We start from the raw sequence: 18,218 nt of genomic DNA, 5'->3' as shown, positions 1-18,218 counted from the left end.
TGTTATTGGTAATTTGTATTCCCTTTTTTTCTTAAATGTTCTAGCTAAAGTTTTTATCCACTTTGTTGATCTTCTTAAAGAATCAACTTACAGACTTTATTTTTCAATATTATTTGGATTGAAATTATTTCTGTTTGGTTCTTTTTAATTTTTTCCTTTCACATGCTTTGAGTTTAGTCGTCTTTTTCTAGGGTTTTGTTTGTTTGTTTTTTTTATTTATTTGACAGAGAGAGAGACAGCGAAAGAGGGAACTCAAGCAGGGGGAGTGGGAGAGGGAGAAGCAGGCTTCCCGCCGAGCAGAGAGCCCGATGTGGGGCTCGATCCTAGGACCCTGGGACCATGACCTGAGCTGAAGGCAGACGCTTAATGACTGAGCCACCCAGGCACCCCTAGTTTTTTTTTTTTAAGATTTATTTATTTATATGAGAGAGAGAAGGAGTGCGTGCGTGCAAGCGCACCCTCACACCTGCAGAGGGACGGTTGGTGGGGCGGCAGAAGGAGAGAATCCTCAAGCAGCCTCCTCGCTGAGTGCAGAACCCAACATGTGGCTTGATCCCGAGATCATGACCTGAGCTGAAACCAAGAGTCGGATGCTTAACCCACTGAACTACCCAGGCACGTGCCCCCCCCCCCATTTTTTAAAGATTTATTTATATGGTTTTTTTCTAGTTTCTTAAGGGGACTTTATGTCATTGATATGTAGATTTTTTTCCTAGTATAAACATTTACAGTTGTAAATTTCCCTCTGACATCATGTTAGCATCTCACCAAGTTTTATTCTGTGGTATTTTCATTATCATTCAGCTCAAAACATTTTCTAATTTCTCTTGTGATTTCTTCTGTGACACACAGGTTCTACAGAAGTATGTTCTTTAATTTCCAAGTATATGCTACAAAAAAGGGCATCCTTGGTAGAGAATAGTTAGTAAGGTGTGTGGGGGTGCTAGAATCACTTGGTCTGTTGCTGGACTCCAGGACATAGTGGTCCTGATGACTCTTACTAAGAGCTTAAAGTTTGTCTCCTCAGTACTGGAAAACAGTGATGGGTTTTAAGCAGGGTGGGAACTGATCCCGGCAAGATGTGAGAGCTGTGTAAGAGCTGTTTAGTATTATTACTTTTACATCAGGGTTTCAGAAAGGTAATCCTGAGGGATATGGAGTAGAGGGGTTCAGACAATAGTACTGATAGGTTGTTAATTTCTTGATCAGAACTGTCCAGCAAGGGCTCATCTTGATTCTGCTCTAAAAGATTCTGTTCTCCACAATTGAAAAGAGAGGAATGGAAGACTCTCCCCAATTGTGAACTATCAACTCTAATAGATTCAGAATGGATTGCTGAGCTCTGAGCATTAAACAGTAATGGTGTGAATACTCAGGGAATTCTTTCTTGAGAGAATTCAGCTGTTTGCACTCTGAGAAAGATTCATCTCCAAGGTTTGTCCTGGCCCTCTTGTAGAAGATGGCTTAAATGTTGGTGCCCCTGCACCCCCTCCCACTTCCTTTTCTGCCCCAAATCACTATTCTTGCTTTCTCTGAGATACTGCTGGGACATGTGTGCAGTCAAGTTCTCTCTCGGTTTGTTTTTGTTTGTTTGTTTTTTTAATATTTTATTTGGGATGCCTTGGTGACTTAGTTGATTAAGCATCTGCCTTCAGCTCAGGTCATGATCCCAGAGTCCTGGGATGGAGTCCCGCATCGGGCTCCCTGCTCAGCGGTGAGCTTGCTTCTCCCTCTGCCTGCCACTCCCCCTGCTTGTGCTTGATCTCTCTCACACTCTCTCTCCCTGACAAATAAAATCTTTAAAAAAAAAAAAAGATTTATTTTTGCGAGAGAGAGAGCTTGCTCATGTGATAGCACAAGTAGGGGGAGGGGGTGGGGCAGAGACAGAAGCAGACTTCCACTGAGCAGGGAGCCCGATGCAGGACTCAATCCCAGAACCCTGGGATCTTGACCCAAGCTGAACACAGACGCTCAACTGACTGAGCCACCCAGGCGTCCCCAGTTCTCTCATGTGACCCAAGATCAAGGATGAGGTGGCCTCCCTGCTGGGACTACTACTTTTTTAAAAAGATTTTATTTATTTTTCAGAGAGCACAAGCAGGGGGAGGGGCAGAGGAAGTGGGAGAAGCAGGCTCCCCACTGAGCAAGGAGCCCGATGGGGACTCCATCCCAGGACCCTTAGATCATGACCTGAGCTGAAGGCAGACATTTAACCAACTGAGCCACCCAGGCGTCCCATGGGACTACTTTTTTAGCATAAATTCTTCTAGGTACTCTTCCTCTACCCCTGTGCTCTTTTTGCCAGAGAACCTTTTGGAACCTGACTTCCCTGTAGATTCCCTGGTGTCCATTACAGGGCAAGGCACAGTCACACTGCATTTTGCTTAAATTAATGGTCTGTGAGTTCCTTTAGGTTTATGATGGATTACTGAGGGAAAGTCCCTGATTTTCTATGATATACTGTGGACATAATATGGGCCATTTTCACACCTCCATCTGTGATGTGGAGATCACAGTAGCACTTCCTGCAGAAGGCTGGTGGGAGGTGCATATAGCTGACACATGTGTGCCTCTTATCTTGTATATATTGCTGTATTCTTGGCTGTCGGCACTGAAAGAATAGATTCATATACTCCATTGTCAGTTTCATAAAGTGCTAGATGTATTCTCTTTTCACATAATCTCTTCTCACCAAAACTCAACTCTGCTGGGATATTCTGAGTTGGTCATTAGCGGACTTGCAGTCATTAATAAAATTTCTGTTTCAACAGAGGGCCATGTTTTCCATAGGTGGGCTGCATGTGGTGTGCAAATTCTGAGGATTTGTTGCTGCTGTTAAGTGCTGTTCAAATCAAAGGATCAGACTAGATAGGGTGGTAAAATTCTTTTTCCTAAGAAAAGTTGTGGGGCGCCTGGGTGGCTCAGTTGGTTAAGCGACTGCCTTCGGCTCAGGTCATGATCCTGGAGTCCCGGGATCGAGTCCCACATCGGGCTCCCTGCTCAGCGGGGAGTCTGCTTCTCCCTCTGACCCTCTTCCCTCTCGTGCTCTCTATCTCTCATTCTCTCTCTCTCAAATAAATAAATAAAATCTTTAAAAAAAAAAAAGTTGTGGAGTTCGATTTTGAAAATCCACAGATTAAGACAGGATGTCACTTAATGATTGCCATTTGTTGAGGGGTCATGCTCTCTCCAGTCCAGTTCTAGGCTCTGTGGATCTGTGAGAGGCAGCCTGACCCCTGTTTTTAGCTCACAGCCTCCACCTAAGCCATCTGTGGTGAGGAAGGGGGCGGTGGGGGTGGCTGCTGGACATGGTCAGGACTCCTCTCGTTTCCCAGGTGGTTTAGTGCCTTGTCAGGACCTAATAGCCACTGCATGCCAAGACATTTAGAAGTCAGGACAGAAAATGGTGTAGGGCTGATTGGGCCCCATTAGGTAAGAGGTGATAGAAAAGGCTCCAGTGAGGAGGTCATCCAAAACAGTATCACTATCAGATTAAAAAAAAACAAAAACTGTAGTCAGAAGCTATATTCAAAGCAATTATTTAACTTTAAACCTTATGTTTTGTCTGTTTTCATTTTGTGATAGTGGTTTGCTGTGGATAAATAGTTTTGTTATGGCAACAGTTAGAAGAAATGTCAGTTACAATTCAGGGATCCTAGACCTAACGTCTCCATGGTCCTCAAGAAGAAAATACTACAGCAACGTGTATGAGTCAGATGGCTGTTACCTTGCATGGAAGGGATGTGGGGAACCCCACCCTTAGTGAAATGTGTTATCTTGAGACCTTGGTTTTCTCCAGATGTACCTGGGCTGTAGGATAAAAAGGCATTCACTCACTGCACAGCCTTTGACACTGATTATGCACTGGGACATGCCCTTGTTTAGTAAGTGTGCACCTGTCTCCTTTCAGGAGTAACTTGAGCTCTAGGGGCAGGGATTACGTGTTGGTCACTGTGTCTTTCCGCCTGCAGTTCTTATCTGTGGACCAGCTGCCTTATAGTTCCTTGGTAGTTCCTGTTTAAAGACTCAGTCCAGTGGGCAGAGTACCAAGGTTCTGTGTGTTCTCTTGGCTCCCTGGCCTGAAGTGTGCTCCTTGTTTCTCCTTGATTCAGTAGCACCCTCATGCTATGTAGTGCTCTCCCTAGGAAGCCTGATCTAGACCTCCAAACACAACCCTGTCTTCTGTGGTTCTACCCTAGTCTTGACAACTTCAGGGTGTTCCTTTTTGTAACTAGTCTGCCTAATCTGCTTCTCATCTCCACTCCACCCTTTTTAAGAGAGAGAGAGCATGCCTGTGTGGGAGCCCCAGAGGGGCAGAGGGAGAGAGAGAATCCCAAGCAGGCTCTCCAGTCAGCACAGAGCCCAACGCAGGGCCCTGTCTTACAACCATGAAATCATGACCTGAGCTGTAATCAAGAGTTCAGACGCTTAACTGACCAGGCGCCCTAGTCTTCTTTCCCTATTAACAACATAGTGTGGCTATAACATGTACATGCTATCTTACTACTGGCTTCTTTAGCCTAACATTAGAATGTGAACTTTCTATGTCAATAAACTTATTTCTGTAACATCCTTTTCAATGACTGCATACTAAATCATTGCATAGACCTATCATACATTGTTTACCTAGTTCCTTTTTGTTGGACATTTAGTAATTTTTAATTTTTTACTCTTGTAAAGCACTGTGGTACACATATCCTCTATGATTTCCTCAGAAAAATTTACAGAAGTAGATTTCCTAGCTCAGAGCACCTTCTGAGGCTTTTTGATAGCCACAGCCAGTGTGCTTTAAAATGTAGGGGCCACAAAAGCTGTCCATAGGCTTTTTTTTTTTTTTCTTTTTTGACAGAATAAGCAGGGGGAGCGGCAGGCAGCGGAAGAGGGAGAAGCAGGCTCCCCTGCAAGCTAGGTGCTCCTGTCCATCGGCTTTTAAATCATACTTGCAATCAGGGCTCATTGGTTACCAGGAATTTGGAGGTTTTAAGCAGGGATGTTTTGATTTGCTGGATTTATACAAGAAGTCCAAGCCTGGAGATTTTCTGAGACTAACAGGCCTAACTAGAGGTGCACTTCCCATGTGTGGCCCTCCTTCAGCAGCTTGAGGGAACATAGGCCACATTAGGGAACACACAGCTCTTTTCTTCAATTGGATGCTGGATTGTTATTGTAACAGGGTGGTTTTACTTCAGTTTCAACTCAAACTAATTTCTTGGAAGTGTCATTAATGAAAGCAAAGAAAAGTGAAAGAGATTCAGGAAAGATTATACTAAGATTATCACTAGGATTATAAGAGTCTGAACTTAAAAGATGAAGCAGAGAACCAAGAGGAAGAATTTGGAAATCAAGCCTGGGCCTGCTGTAGACATGAATGTATGCACTTCTCAAAAAGTGGAGTTCTCTGAAAGAAACTACAGTTGTAATTTGATTTTTTTTCTTTCTTCTTTCTAGGTATCTCATTCAGTTGCTAAACTTATATTAGTTAATTTCCACTGGCAAGTTGCAGAGATATTGGACAGGTAAGGTGTTTGGGGGAAGAGAGATGGCCTTGCCCATAGCTTCTTTCTCTGCCCATCCACCCAGTGGTGATTATTGTTTATGTTTTGGAGTATATCCTTAACAATGTGCATATTATATATTTAAAACATTGGATCATATTGTATATCCTTTTATCCTCTCAGTACCTAGCGAACATTTTTTCATGATTGCATCATATTCTTTCTATCTCTGTTTCATTGCTGGCTCAGTATTTCATCGTATAGATGTCCCATGCTTTTTTTTTTTTCTTTTTTAAAGATTTTATTTATTTATTTGACAGAGAGGGACATGGTGAGAGAGGAACACAAGCAGGGGGAGTGGGAGAGGGAGAAGCAGGCTTCCCACCAAAGCAGGGAGCCTGATGTGGGGCTTAATCCCAAGACCCTGGGATCATGACCTGAGCTGAAGGCAGACACCTAACGACTGAGCCACCCAGGCGCCCCTAGATGTCCCATGCTTTTTTCCAAACCCCTGTTGTCAGTGAAGTTAGCTCATTTTTTTTACGCCGTTAAGAATTTCTAATCAGTGCCCTTCTGTATAACACTTGCTAACATCTCCATTTGTTTCTTTTGGATATATCAAGTGAGGAATGCAACATACTTTTGAATATTACCTTCAGAAAAGATAGGCCAGCTTACCACCAGAACCAGATCTCTAGAGGCACAGACTTTGGAGTCTCAGAATGTCCTGGAAGTTGTCAGGAGGAGGGGTTCCTCTTCCTGCTGCCCCCTCCGGGAAGAGTCACCATGCCCTGCCTACAGAGGCATGTGCTTCTGTCTAGCGTAGGGTTTCTCACCCTCAGCATGCATGCCATCTGGGGTTAGATAATTCTTTTTGTGGGGCACTGTTCTGTGAGTTGTAAGGTTTGGCAGAATCTCTGGCAGAATCCATTTGAAAAGACAACAATAAAAAAGCAAAAGAACAAACATTTCATAGAAAAGAAGGCATGAACAGCCATTAACATGAAAAGATGCTCAACCTCCATAATCTGGGACACTGAAATTAGCACCCCGAGCCTTTGAAATAAAGTCTCCAAGTAAGCCCTGGAGAACAAAATTGCCACTAGTGAGAATCACTGGGCACATCCCTGCCCTTTCACACACGAGAGAGTCTTTCCTTGTATGGTGTGATCCATTTATCTGCAAAGGAAGGTCATGCCTTTCCTTCTCCAGGCTAAACATAACTGGGATGGCTGTACCTGCTGAAGCAGCTCCGCCCACTCAGGAAGGAGCAAATACGCTCCTGATTTCACTAACTGAACTCTTCACTCTGTATCCCCAAGAGGCGAATACGTTTAGGTAGACTTTCAAGTGAACTTCCACTGTCTGCACTGCTGTTTCTACTACCCAGAATTGGGACCCATGTAGGTTCCAGCAGTGGGGTATCTCTCACTGTCCAACTGTAGCCTAACTTAGGGATAGACAAGATGGCTAAGGATATTAAGAATACTAGTGTGAGAAGTAGGAGTAAAATCAGTTGAAGGAGGCATTCTGACTAGGTGGAATAAGGAAGTCACACATATGAGACCTTCTTCCCTGCTCAGCTTCCTGGATTCTGAGTAATGAGTTTTCCTGAGCTTTGTGTGACACTTTTATTGCCACGTGGTAATTGTTTTTATTTTTATTATTTTTTTAAGCTTTATTATTTATTTTAGAGAGAGTGTTAGAACAAGGGGAGGGGCAGAGGGAGAGAGAATCTCTAGCAGACTCCCCACAGAGTCTGATGCGGGGCTCTGTCCCAGGACCCTGAGCTCATGACCTGGGCCAAAATCAAGAGTCAGACGTTTAACTGACTGAGCCACCCAGGCGCTCCTGTTTTTATTTTTCAATGTATGTATTCCATACCTCATTCCAGAAAGGAATTAAATTTTTATTATGAAATGTTTCTTTTTCAAAAATATATGTATGTGCACACATGTGTGTGATGTGTGTAGGTTTTAAAGAATGATAAAACAAACATACTTAAGTATCTGCCCAAATAAGAAACCCTCTGACCTTTATTCAGAAGCCTCTGATGGCAGTCTCTGCCTGGCCATACCCCCTTCCTTCCCCTCCAGAGTGACCAGTATCTTGAATTCGGTATTGATCATTTTCTTATTTATTGTTTTTTTTTTTTAAGATTTTATTTATTTATTGGGATGCCTGGGTGGCTCAGTCGGTTAAGCGGCTGCCTTCGGCTCAGGTCATGATCCCAGGGTCCTGGGATCGAGCCCCGCGTCGGGTTCCCTGCCCAGCAGGAAGCCTGCTTCTCCCTCTCCCACTCCCCCTGCTTGTGTTCCGTCTCTCTCTGTCAAATAAATAAAATCTTTAAAAAAAAAAAGATTTGATTTATTAGAGAGAGAATACAAGCAGGGGGAGCAGTAGAGGGAGAGAGAGAAGCAGGGAGCCTGATGCGGGGCTCGATCCCAGGACCCCAGGATCATGACCTGAGCCAAAGGCAGACGCTTAACTGACTGAGCCACCTAGGCACCCCTCTTATTCTTAAATTATATATCCTTTAGTTTTGTATGATTTTGTGTTTTTGTTTTTTTTTAGGCTCCATGCCCAGCATGGAGCCCAGCACGGGGCTTGAACTCATGACCGTTGAGATCAAGACCTGAGCTGAGATCAAGAGTCAGATGCTTAATCAGCTGAGCCACCCAGGTACCCCTAGTTTTGTATGTTTTTAGAACTTAACAGACATGGAATCATGCTGTATGTGTTCTTCAACTTTTAAAATTAACAAGGCTGCATTTTATGACATCCATATTCCTGTCAAAAACCATTTGTGAGTTTGTTTTTTGCTGTTACAAATATTGCAGCTCTGAAAACTCTTGTGCATGACTCCTAGTGTCATATATTTTTCTACAGTTGAGTATAAAAACTGAGAGTATCTGTTCCTTAGCTTTACTAAATGGCAAAATGTTTCCAAAGTGATTGTATCCTGTTATAGCCTACCAGTGGTATATGAGTGTTCCTGATGCTGTCAGACTTGAAGTTTTACAATCTGCTGGGTATAAATGACATATAATCGTGTCCCAGATTATTATGGAGGTTGAGCATCTTTTCTTGTTAAGGACCATTCATGCTTTCTTTTCTGTGAAATGCTTGCTCTGTCTTTGCCCATTTTTTATTGTTACTTTCTTTTCAAATGGACTTGGAGGAAGTTTTCTTTTTATTTATTCTGAATATCAGTCTTTTGCCAATTATATATGTATTGAATTATCTTCCGTTTATAGCCTGGCTTTTCACTTTATGGTGTTCTGGTGACCTGAACTTCTTAAATGTAACATAATTGGTCAGAGTTTCTCTTTATGCTTTGCATTTTTTTAAAATTTTTATTTAAATAATCTCTACACCCAGCGTGGGCTTGAACCCACAACCCCAAGATCAAGAGTAGCATGTTCCACCGACTGAGCCAACCAGGTGCCCCTGCATATTCTTTGTCTTAAGATATCCTTCCCTATTCTGAAGACACAGATATTTCCAGAAAGGAGTTGAAAACAAACATGGTCCTTCATAAGTATTTTTCTTACAATTTGGTGTCTTTGAATCAGGGTTATTATTTTCATACCAGTTGAGGGCTAAAAATTGAAAGAGATGGGGCACCTGGGTGGCTTAGTTGGTTAAGCATTTGCCTTTGGCTCAGGTCATGATCCTGGAGTCCTGGGATGGAGCCCCGCATCAGGCTCCCTGCCTAGCGGGGAGCCTCCTTCTGCCTCTCCCCCTGCTTGTGTTCCCTCTCTCGCTCTGTCTCTCTCTGTCAAATAAATAAATAAAATATTTTAAAAAATTGAAAGAGAAAAGTATTTATACCAAAGTAAAAGGAAGCTTGGTACTGTCAGAAGGTAATTAGAGACAAAGACACTTTAGTGCAAACGCAGCACTTGTTGGTCTCATCTGGTTTTGTTCAGAGGTTAAAACGTTTGTCTTTGTTTCTGAATCCCTTTATTTCGGCTTTTTGTTTTATAGATACAAGTCTAATTCTGCTCAGCTGCTCGTTGAGGCTCGAGTTCAGCCCAGTCCCTCGAAACATGTGAGTATCTCCCACTTGAGCAAGGCTTCTCTTGACACACATGGCTCTTGCTGTGGCTTATGGTGTTATTGAGAACCATCTTGCTTTGTTTATAGTACAACATGCCTGAGATTTTTGTTCCAATATGGGCCTAAATCTTCCATTTCCATTTTAGTTTAAAGAGTTTCCTCATGGATGAAGAATAAATCATTGCCAGTCCTGGGGCCCTCTCCAGCCTCACCTTCCTCTTTACACACAGCCTGTACTCCGTTCCTGCTGGGTTCCTTGGTGTTCCCAAGCTCACCACATGCCTCTTCGACTGCTTGTGCCGGCCCTGGCCTGGAATGTCCTGACCCTATCCCCATCTTTGCTTGTGGGAATGGAACTCATCTTTAAAGACCCAAATCAGGCTGTCTTTCACAAAGCCTGTGATCTCTCCTCTCCAAACACGTCTAGTTATGTCTTGAAGTCTTTACGTGTGTGATGTAATGAGTCACTCATCTTTTTCAACTCCCCTACCAGACTGTGTGCTTTATGGTTAGGAACCATATCTTACTATGCATAGCAATGTCCTATGTATTTAGGAGTTTGACAAACATTTGTCAAATGAGTAAGGGCCATGTCAAAAGCACTCTTTAGGAGGGAGAATCAGGGTTCAAATTACCCCATAACTTTGTAGCTCTCAGGAGAAAATTTCCAGAAGCACATTGGATAAAAATGAGAATATAGCCTTTTTCCTCCAATTGTTTTTTGTATTTCCAGTGAACTAACCAGAACCTAATGTAAACCTGTAGTGGACTTCTCTGTCAGTTTGTGGCTTGGGCCAGGGATCCCACATTGTCTTTGTCTGCCAGTTCGTATAGCGTGGCATGGATTCTGGAGTTCAAGCTTTGCAGTTATTTGCCCACATCCTGGAAGGTTTCTTCCCTGGTAGGAGCCTTCCTCATCCCTCTAAATTAATTGTATATTACATCTCTGCAGTGTGTTAAGGATGAGTTGTGAGTTAGTAAAAACTGTAAAGTTTTGTGTTTTGGGCATATCTGTGGGAAAAGCACTGTCTTTGACAAGTAAACCTGCAGTGTGGTATTGTTAGAAACTTAAGTAGCAGCTCTGTGCACCAAATGGGGCAGTTCATAAAAGAAACCTGGTAGCCTCTAAAAGCAGAATTTGGACTGAATGACCTTTAAGGACCTTTGGCAATTTGGAAATTCTGAGTTTTTCAGCCTGACATCATAAACTAATGTAAGTTCTCCTTTCAGCCTTCCTCGGCCTCTCTGAATCCTAGTGATTGTGCAAGCCCAGCTCATGTGCCACCTCCTTCAGGAAGCCTTCCTGATCTGTGCTTTCTTTTGAGAATTTTTGGGACCCACAGAGGCCACACATTGCAGTTGAGTTCTGACACTTGTTGCAGGGTCAGGCTCGCCTCCCATGCACCTAGCTGCATCAGGCACCCCTGTGGCCTCCCAGGATCTGAAGGTTCCTCTTCACTCATTTGGATCTGCCTCTCCCCAGGTTCCCACGGCCCACCCCCCTCACCACTGCGCAGTGTGTATGCAGTTTGTGCGGAAGGAAAACCTACTTTCTCTGGCCTGTCAGCACCAGTTTTGCCGTAGCTGCTGGGAGCAGCACTGCTCAGTACTTGTCAAGGATGGCGTGGGTGTGGGTGAGTCTGCTGCAGAATTTGTAAAAGGCTGGCATGAAGTATTTATCTTCAGCTTTGCCCTTGCAGGTACTCAGGTCAACTGTGTGTTTTCTTCTGAGCCTGATTGGGGTTTTTATTTTCAGAACCATTAGTTTCCAAACACATCAGGCTGAACAGTGGCAAGATTTTCCCCAGTCCTGAGCAAAATGAGAAGATTAAGGCTATTGTTTGGGCATATATGTAAATGTTGGTGTGAGTGCAAGGTGAACTTCTGGGAGAACTCTCCTTTAAGCTACCTACCCTATCTTGATGCCCCAAGTGGTAGCTATAACTCAGAAACCCTCAGAGATTGCTGCTATTTAGGTAGCATAACACAAATCAGATTTGGTGATTGGTTATAGGAGTGTTTGTCATGCTATGACTTGATGGTATTAGAACTCAATTAGCATCCCATTTACAGTATCTGCAGAATCTCATTGTGTTGGGTGGTAGTCACTTGCACGTAATACTAAATGTCACAAAACAAAATTGTTAGTCAAGAACCATATAGGATTTTTTTTAAGTTAATCTCTGCACTCCATGGGGGGCTTGAACTCAAGTCCCTGAGATCAAGAGTTGCCTGCTCTATCAACTGACCCAGACAGGTGCCCCAAGAACCATATAGGATTTTTTAGATGATACTGCTTTTTTAGTGGTGCTATTTGTGATATATATGTAATTTGAGGTAAATTTTAGTTGTGTCACTGCAAATACGTTAATTTCTCTCTCTCTCTTTTTAAAATCTGTGGCTTCAGGGATTTCCTATGTGGAATCTGAATTTGTTGGGTGAACGCAGTGGGGAAATATATTATTGTCATGTCTTCTGCAGTGCAGTTATCCGTCATGTTGTCTTTGTTCAACAGGAGTCTCTTGCATGGCTCAGGATTGCCCACTCCGAACACCAGAGGACTTCGTGTTTCCATTGCTGCCCAATGAAGAATTGAGAGACAAATACAGGCGCTACCTCTTTAGGGACTATGTGGAGGTATGACCAGCCCCTGTAGTTGCAAGTCTGTCTTCCTGGGCCTACCTTCCACCTCATGCTCATCACAGTCACTTTGTAGACAAGGCTGCCATTGGATGCTATAATTTGAAGAAAGAGCTTGTGGCTTTTACAAAGTGGAGAAACCACTAGAGTGGTAGTGAGGAACACAGGCCCTGGAGTCAGGCTGACAATGACATGAATCCCAGGTCTGTTACTTCCTCGCTGTGTAGCCTTCCACCTTTTATTTGACCTCTCTGAGTCTTCGTTTTCTCTGGTAGAATGGTCAGGCCTCCTCCCCTTCCACACAGTTGCTTAAACTGTGTATTGTATGGCAGGGAATGAACACGAGTCAGGGCTATCTCAGGAGTTGCTGTTGCATTTGGTTCACTGTGTGATTTATAAAGCACAGAGAAGGGGTATTGCTTTTTGTGCAATTTGAAAACTTGTCCAGGATTCCAGCGTGGTCACTTTTGGATTCCCTCCCCTCCTTTGGGCTCCCGACTCAGGCTTGCAGCCTCCATGCAGCATAGTTCTCATAATTTTCGTCGATGGTGCCTGAGCTTACAAGATTGCCTAACTGGCTGGGTCTTCTTGTACATGGGCTACGGGATAAACAGTGCCTTGTTCCCTGTGCTGTTTGCTGCCTTTGGTACATGCGTGAAGGTCATTGAGCCTCTCAGAGCTTTTATTTTTGTTTTTGGGTAAAATTGGTGTGTAACATTATATTGGTTTCAGGTATACAACATAATAATTCAATATTTGTATATGCTACAAAGTGGTCACCAAAGTAAGTCTCGTTACCATCGTCACCATATAATTGACCCCCTTCACCCATTTCACCCACCCTATAACCCCCTTCCCCTTCTGTTCTCTATATCTTTGAGTTTTGTTTTGTTTATTCATTTTGTGTCTGCACAGAAGTGAAATCATATGATACTTGTCTTTCTCGGTCTTATTTCACTTAGAATAATACTTTTAGATGCACAGCTGATTGGGCTGTGTTCCTTTCCAGACCTGTGCACTTTTAGCTCACAGATACAGTTCTGTACTCCATTTTATAATCTAGCCTTAGATCATTCTAGTGAGCTGCTACCTAGTTTTAGCTAAACATTCATAGGTCTTTAATATCTGCCTAATGCTGTTCTTTGTGACATCCTTTCTGAATTCCTATAGCCCCTTGATAGAAGTCATCGGCTGGAAGGACAGAAGGTGTTTGAGCTGCAGGGAAGTCTGATTTGGAAGCAGTGACTAGGGGATGTCCTCATTGTTTCCCCTTGGTGTGTTCACAGAGTCATTACCAGCTCCAGCTGTGCCCTGGTGCAGACTGCCCCATGGTTATTCGGGTACAGGAGCCTAGAGCTCGCCGAGTACAGTGCAATCGGTGCAACGAGGTGTTCTGGTAAGAGCGAGTGTGGGTGCTGAGCAGCCCTGGGCTCCTGCCTTGTCCTCCAAAGCACCACTGCTGTTGCTGTGGGTGAGGGTGGAGCTGGGAAAGACAGGGTCTTTGAGCCTAACTAGCAGCTCTGCTCCGAAGGGGCAGGGTGTGTACCCAGCATCTCATGTTCCACGGGATGTTTGATAATGCGCAGTCTAGAAACAAAAAAGTGGCACAGATTCTTGGAGAATGTGCTATGGTTTGTGCTTCTGAGACTCATGGCACAGAGATTATCTATGTTGGTATGTGTGTGCCTGCACAGATAATCGAATATTACTGTGTTTGAAAGCTACAACCTTCGGCGTTTGAATCATTCTCCATCTTGGCCTTTGTAGGCTAATTTTATAATGCTACAATTCATAAAGGTAGTTTATATCTACTTGGGTTGCTCTATTCAGTAGATACGGGGATAAAGTGTACTGAAGACTTACCATGGGAAAGACACTATTCTCATCTCTTTACCTACATTGTCACAATTGTGTACAATTGATACTATTGCCCTCATGTTAATAGGGGAGGAAATGGAGCTGCAAGGCAATGGCAGAGCCATAATTTACGTCCACATCTGTGTCTGTCCCTAATCATGCCTCCCTAAGATGATTCCTGGTGGGGCTTCAGAGAAACTACATGGAAAATGGGGTGTGTGTGCATGTGTTCTTGCCTTTCAAACCATTGTTGAGGGAGTCTGTGGCTCACCAAAGATTAAAAACCACTAACATAAGGGTGCCTGGGTGGCTCTGTCAATTAAGTGTCTGACTCTTGATTTCAGCTCTGGTCTTGATGTCAGGGTCGTGAGTTCAAGCCCCATGTTGGGCTCCATGCTAGGTGTGGAGCTTACCTTAAAAATAAATAAATAAATAAGAACCACTAATGTAGTTGCACTCCATCCTTTGTGTCCCACATTTTTTTTTTTTAAGATTTTTTTATTTGACAGCACAGGCAGAGGGAGGGGGAGAAGCAGGCTCCCCACTGAGCAGGGAGCCCAACACGGGACTCAATCCCAGGACTCTGAGGTCATGACCTGAGCCGAAGGCAGACACTTAATCAACCGAGCCACCCAGTTGCCCCTTTGTCCCACATTATGAACTTCTTTCCCTGGGACATGTGTTAGGCTGTTTGCCTGAGTGTCTTTACTATCCAGACGTTGTGTTAGCTTGGACAAAAGGGAAATTAAAAACATGGAAACCTAGCCGGATGAGTTGTTGGAGTGTTTTCTTTTCTGATTTTAAGTTTCAGGCATTGTCAGAGGTATTGGCCCTGCAGACTGAACAGGTTCTGTCATGTGTACATCCTGTGCACATCTGGCTGGGAGTCAAGTCAAGGCTCCCAAAAAGTGGATCTTGGTTCTTTTTGGGTCTGAGCTGAGTTACCTGTCTCAGAGCACCTCGCCATGCCCTTTGAGAAACTGAACTCTGAATTTGACATCCTTTAAGGGAGGGTTAACACCACGCAGGATATTTAAGACAGAAGCATTTTATTTGGGTTTATTAAGAGTGTGTCTTAGAAGTGCTTAGATTGAAGAGATATTCATACAGTATTTCGGTATAGCCCTGGGTAAGTAAAGATCCCAAAGGCCTTGAGAAGTGACTTGACTTCTTTGAAAAACTCTAATTCAGGATCTGTTGGCTTGGACAGAAGGAAAATTGAAAATATGGTACCCTGACCTAACAATTATTTGAATGTTTTTCTTTTCTGGTTTTAAGTTTCAAGTGTCGTCAGATGTATCACGCCCCCACAGACTGCGCCACAATCCGGAAATGGCTCACGAAGTGTGCAGACGACTCTGAAACAGCCAACTACATTAGTGCTCACACTAAAGACGTAAGGACTGTATCTTACCTGTCATGGATCTGCCCTCCTTAATGCTGCCTAGGGCCTCACCCAGGAGGCTGGCCATTGAGAGCAGAACACCCAGGGCCCCAGGGCCCTTGCTGGAGGCTGCAGACCCTTGCCCAAACTTGGCAGAGTTTGCAGCGGACTATCATAGCATGTGTTGGATGCGTTTATTTTAATAAAATAATAAACTACCTGGAAAAGTTTGACCCATATGGTGAATAATTAGAAGAAAACCTGTTTTTTTTTTTAATGCCTCCCAGGCTTTAACAGCCCTGGGAGGGAGGTGGTTGATAGCAACATGTAGTAAAGAGCAAGGCTCTGATGCAAGCCCAGGCATGCCCAGTTCTCATTCTGAAACTTCCCATGGGAAAACGTGGCCCTCAGCCCCTTGAGCCCTGGGTGACTCAGCACCTACCCTGTGCTGGTCATGTGCTGAGTTGCTGCACTCACAGCATAGCCATGACCGTGACCTCATTAAACATAGTCTGCTTTGTGGCAGTGGGAGAGCAGAGCGTCAGACTGGTCTCTGCATTGCTGCCGAGGTTGGGGCATCTCTCAGATGAGAGCAAGTGAGCTTTAGAGGTTGTTTCCTTGCCCTCTTGTGGAAACAGAAGTCCAGGCAAGCTGACCAGGACTTGGTCCAGTGTGGCAGCTCGTGTGTTGCTTTGGCATTCTTCCCAAGCAGGAAGGCTTTGTGCTGACTCAGCTTGTGCTTAATCTGAGCAGCCTCGTGGCAGAGACAGATGGTGGAAGACTTAGTGGGGCTCAGCTGGTGCTTGGAGTGTTTGAGAGCCAAATGTGCTGACCTCATTTCCTTGAATTGCTGTTCCAGCCTCAGCGACCCGCCACATTTAAGTGAGATGCTCCTCCCCACAAGGGCTCGCACGATGAGCTACTGGGCACGGGTGCCAGGAGCTTTGTGTAATTTGTCTTAGAACCGGCCTGGTCGTGTGTGAGCCTAATGGCGCCCTTCTGTCTCCTCAGTGTCCCAAGTGCAACATCTGCATTGAGAAGAATGGAGGCTGCAATCACATGGTGAGCAGAAGCCCGTACCCTTTGCATATGTGCCATGGAGCCTTTGGTCAGCCTGCCCTTAACATGTTCTCTTCTGTTTCCCTCTGACAGCAATGCTCCAAGTGTAAACACGGTGAGTCCCAGGCGTGGTACACAAGGCCCAGGGGCACAGTCTGCATTTCTTGTGCCTGGGCCTCCACTGTTTAGTGAGTGCTTTTGTAGTGAAGTGACAAAGGGTGGCCTCAGTCACTTACAGTACCCAGCCTAAAGCAGCTCTTGATTTTTTACTTACTCCTTTCTGGTGCCTCTTAACAATCTCACTGCCATCTTGCTGACACAGATAGTCAGAAGTCAAGGTTGGGATGACTCTTAGACCTTAATGATCCTCAGTCATCCAAGAAGATTTTAGTGTGCTCTTTTTATTTTTGCCAAGGCAGGTAAGTAATGTGGGGTTTATCTGTGCTACCTTACAGGTTTCTTTTTAGAACAGGCTGTTTTATTGGAGGGAGTAACAGAAGAGTCTTCCTTCAAGGTTTTACAAAGTTTCCACAAGGGCTTCTGATTTGGCCTTTTACATCTTCGTCCATCAGGAGTAGCTTACATGGAACCTATTGGTTTTGCTTTCCTTCCTGCCAGATGAAGTAAAGAAATAAAATTTGTTCAAGTAGAAAGTATGTCCAGGCAGGTCTCCTACACAGCAGCTTCAGTGCTGACCAGAAGGCCCTGAGGGTCCCTCTTTGTAACGGTCCATCTAATGGTATTCCTGTGTTTTCCCAGGAGCCCACCATAATCAGAATGGACATGGCAAGGTGTTAGAGGGGAACAGTGGCAGTGAAGTGTAGAATGAAGATAGGCCGTGGGTAGTGGCATATTTCCTCTGTGGTATCCCACTCTGTCTTTGTGTGTTTGAGTGAGAGGGACGTGTTATCATCCACTTAGAACAGTGCATAAGACTTGCATACAGTTTAAAGAGAAATGGCAAGTGAACACCCCGGTACCCATCATATTCCTTGCACCCAAGAAGTCCCCTGTGTGTCCCTCCCCGTAGTCTCCCCATCGCTCACCACCCAGAGTTAGCTGCCATCCCTTGCATTCCTGTATAGTGATCACCTATACGGGCAACCCTAAGCAGTGTAGTAGTATTTAAGACAGTAGCAAGCACCACCTAACTAATTAAGGAGATAGCGGTATTGCCACTGTTTAGTGAAGGCTCCCAGGAGAAGAGAACGACTTCTGGGTCTCTGAGGGTCTCCCCAAATTTTATATGAGGTCCTTTGGAGAAGTCAGTGAGCCAACTTGAATCCTGGGAAACAGGGTTTCCCCACCGTCAGGGTCTTTGTCAGAGACAGGATATAGATCAGACAGGATAGAGATGTAGCCATCTAACAGCACTGTGGTTGGCCCCTCTCCATTAGACCACAGTAATTTATAGATGTTTGGTGGATGTTTATTTTTCTCTCTTCACTTCCTCAGTGTAGAAGCAGGCTCGTAATTCTGAGTAGGAACTATTGGGTAGCTATTGGTTTTATAGAAGTGTTCTTTAAAAAAAAAAAAAGACAAAATAGCAGAAAGTCTTTATTCCCAGCTTTGTGTACAAAATATTCTTAGGACAGGTGGCTATTCATATTGGTAAGGAAAGGCTACAGGGACAGTGTTATGTGACAAAGAGGAGAGGTGCACTTTCCTCCTGGAAAGAGGCACCCTTAGGAAGTTCTGGTCAGGTCACAACCCCGCCCCAC

General features: G+C 44.2%; 1 protein-coding gene across 2 annotated transcripts in view; it reads left to right on the top strand.

The window, feature by feature from the left end:
* ARIH2 (ariadne RBR E3 ubiquitin protein ligase 2) overlaps window positions 1-18,218 on the top strand; it is a 47,983-nt gene that overhangs the window by 25,569 nt on the left and 4,196 nt on the right. For both annotated transcript variants that reach the window (XM_028124368.2, XM_028124370.2), the window contains 8 exons: window positions 5,449-5,516; window positions 9,486-9,549; window positions 11,041-11,191; window positions 12,073-12,194; window positions 13,484-13,593; window positions 15,333-15,450; window positions 16,450-16,500; window positions 16,591-16,612. In XM_028124368.2, the coding sequence (XP_027980169.1) occupies window positions 5,449-5,516; window positions 9,486-9,549; window positions 11,041-11,191; window positions 12,073-12,194; window positions 13,484-13,593; window positions 15,333-15,450; window positions 16,450-16,500; window positions 16,591-16,612 (706 nt within the window). The remainder of the gene's footprint in view (window positions 1-5,448; window positions 5,517-9,485; window positions 9,550-11,040; window positions 11,192-12,072; window positions 12,195-13,483; window positions 13,594-15,332; window positions 15,451-16,449; window positions 16,501-16,590; window positions 16,613-18,218) is intronic.

The sequence above is a fragment of the Eumetopias jubatus genome, unplaced genomic scaffold (genome assembly GCF_037043125.1).
Source record: "Eumetopias jubatus isolate StellerSeaLion01/CBP00866 unplaced genomic scaffold, mEumJub1_p1.0 scaffold_1, whole genome shotgun sequence".
In the NCBI taxonomy this organism is placed as follows: domain Eukaryota; kingdom Metazoa; phylum Chordata; class Mammalia; order Carnivora; family Otariidae; genus Eumetopias; species Eumetopias jubatus.
Note: the sequence above shows the minus strand (reverse complement) of the source record. Positions and strands in the feature narration are given on the sequence as shown.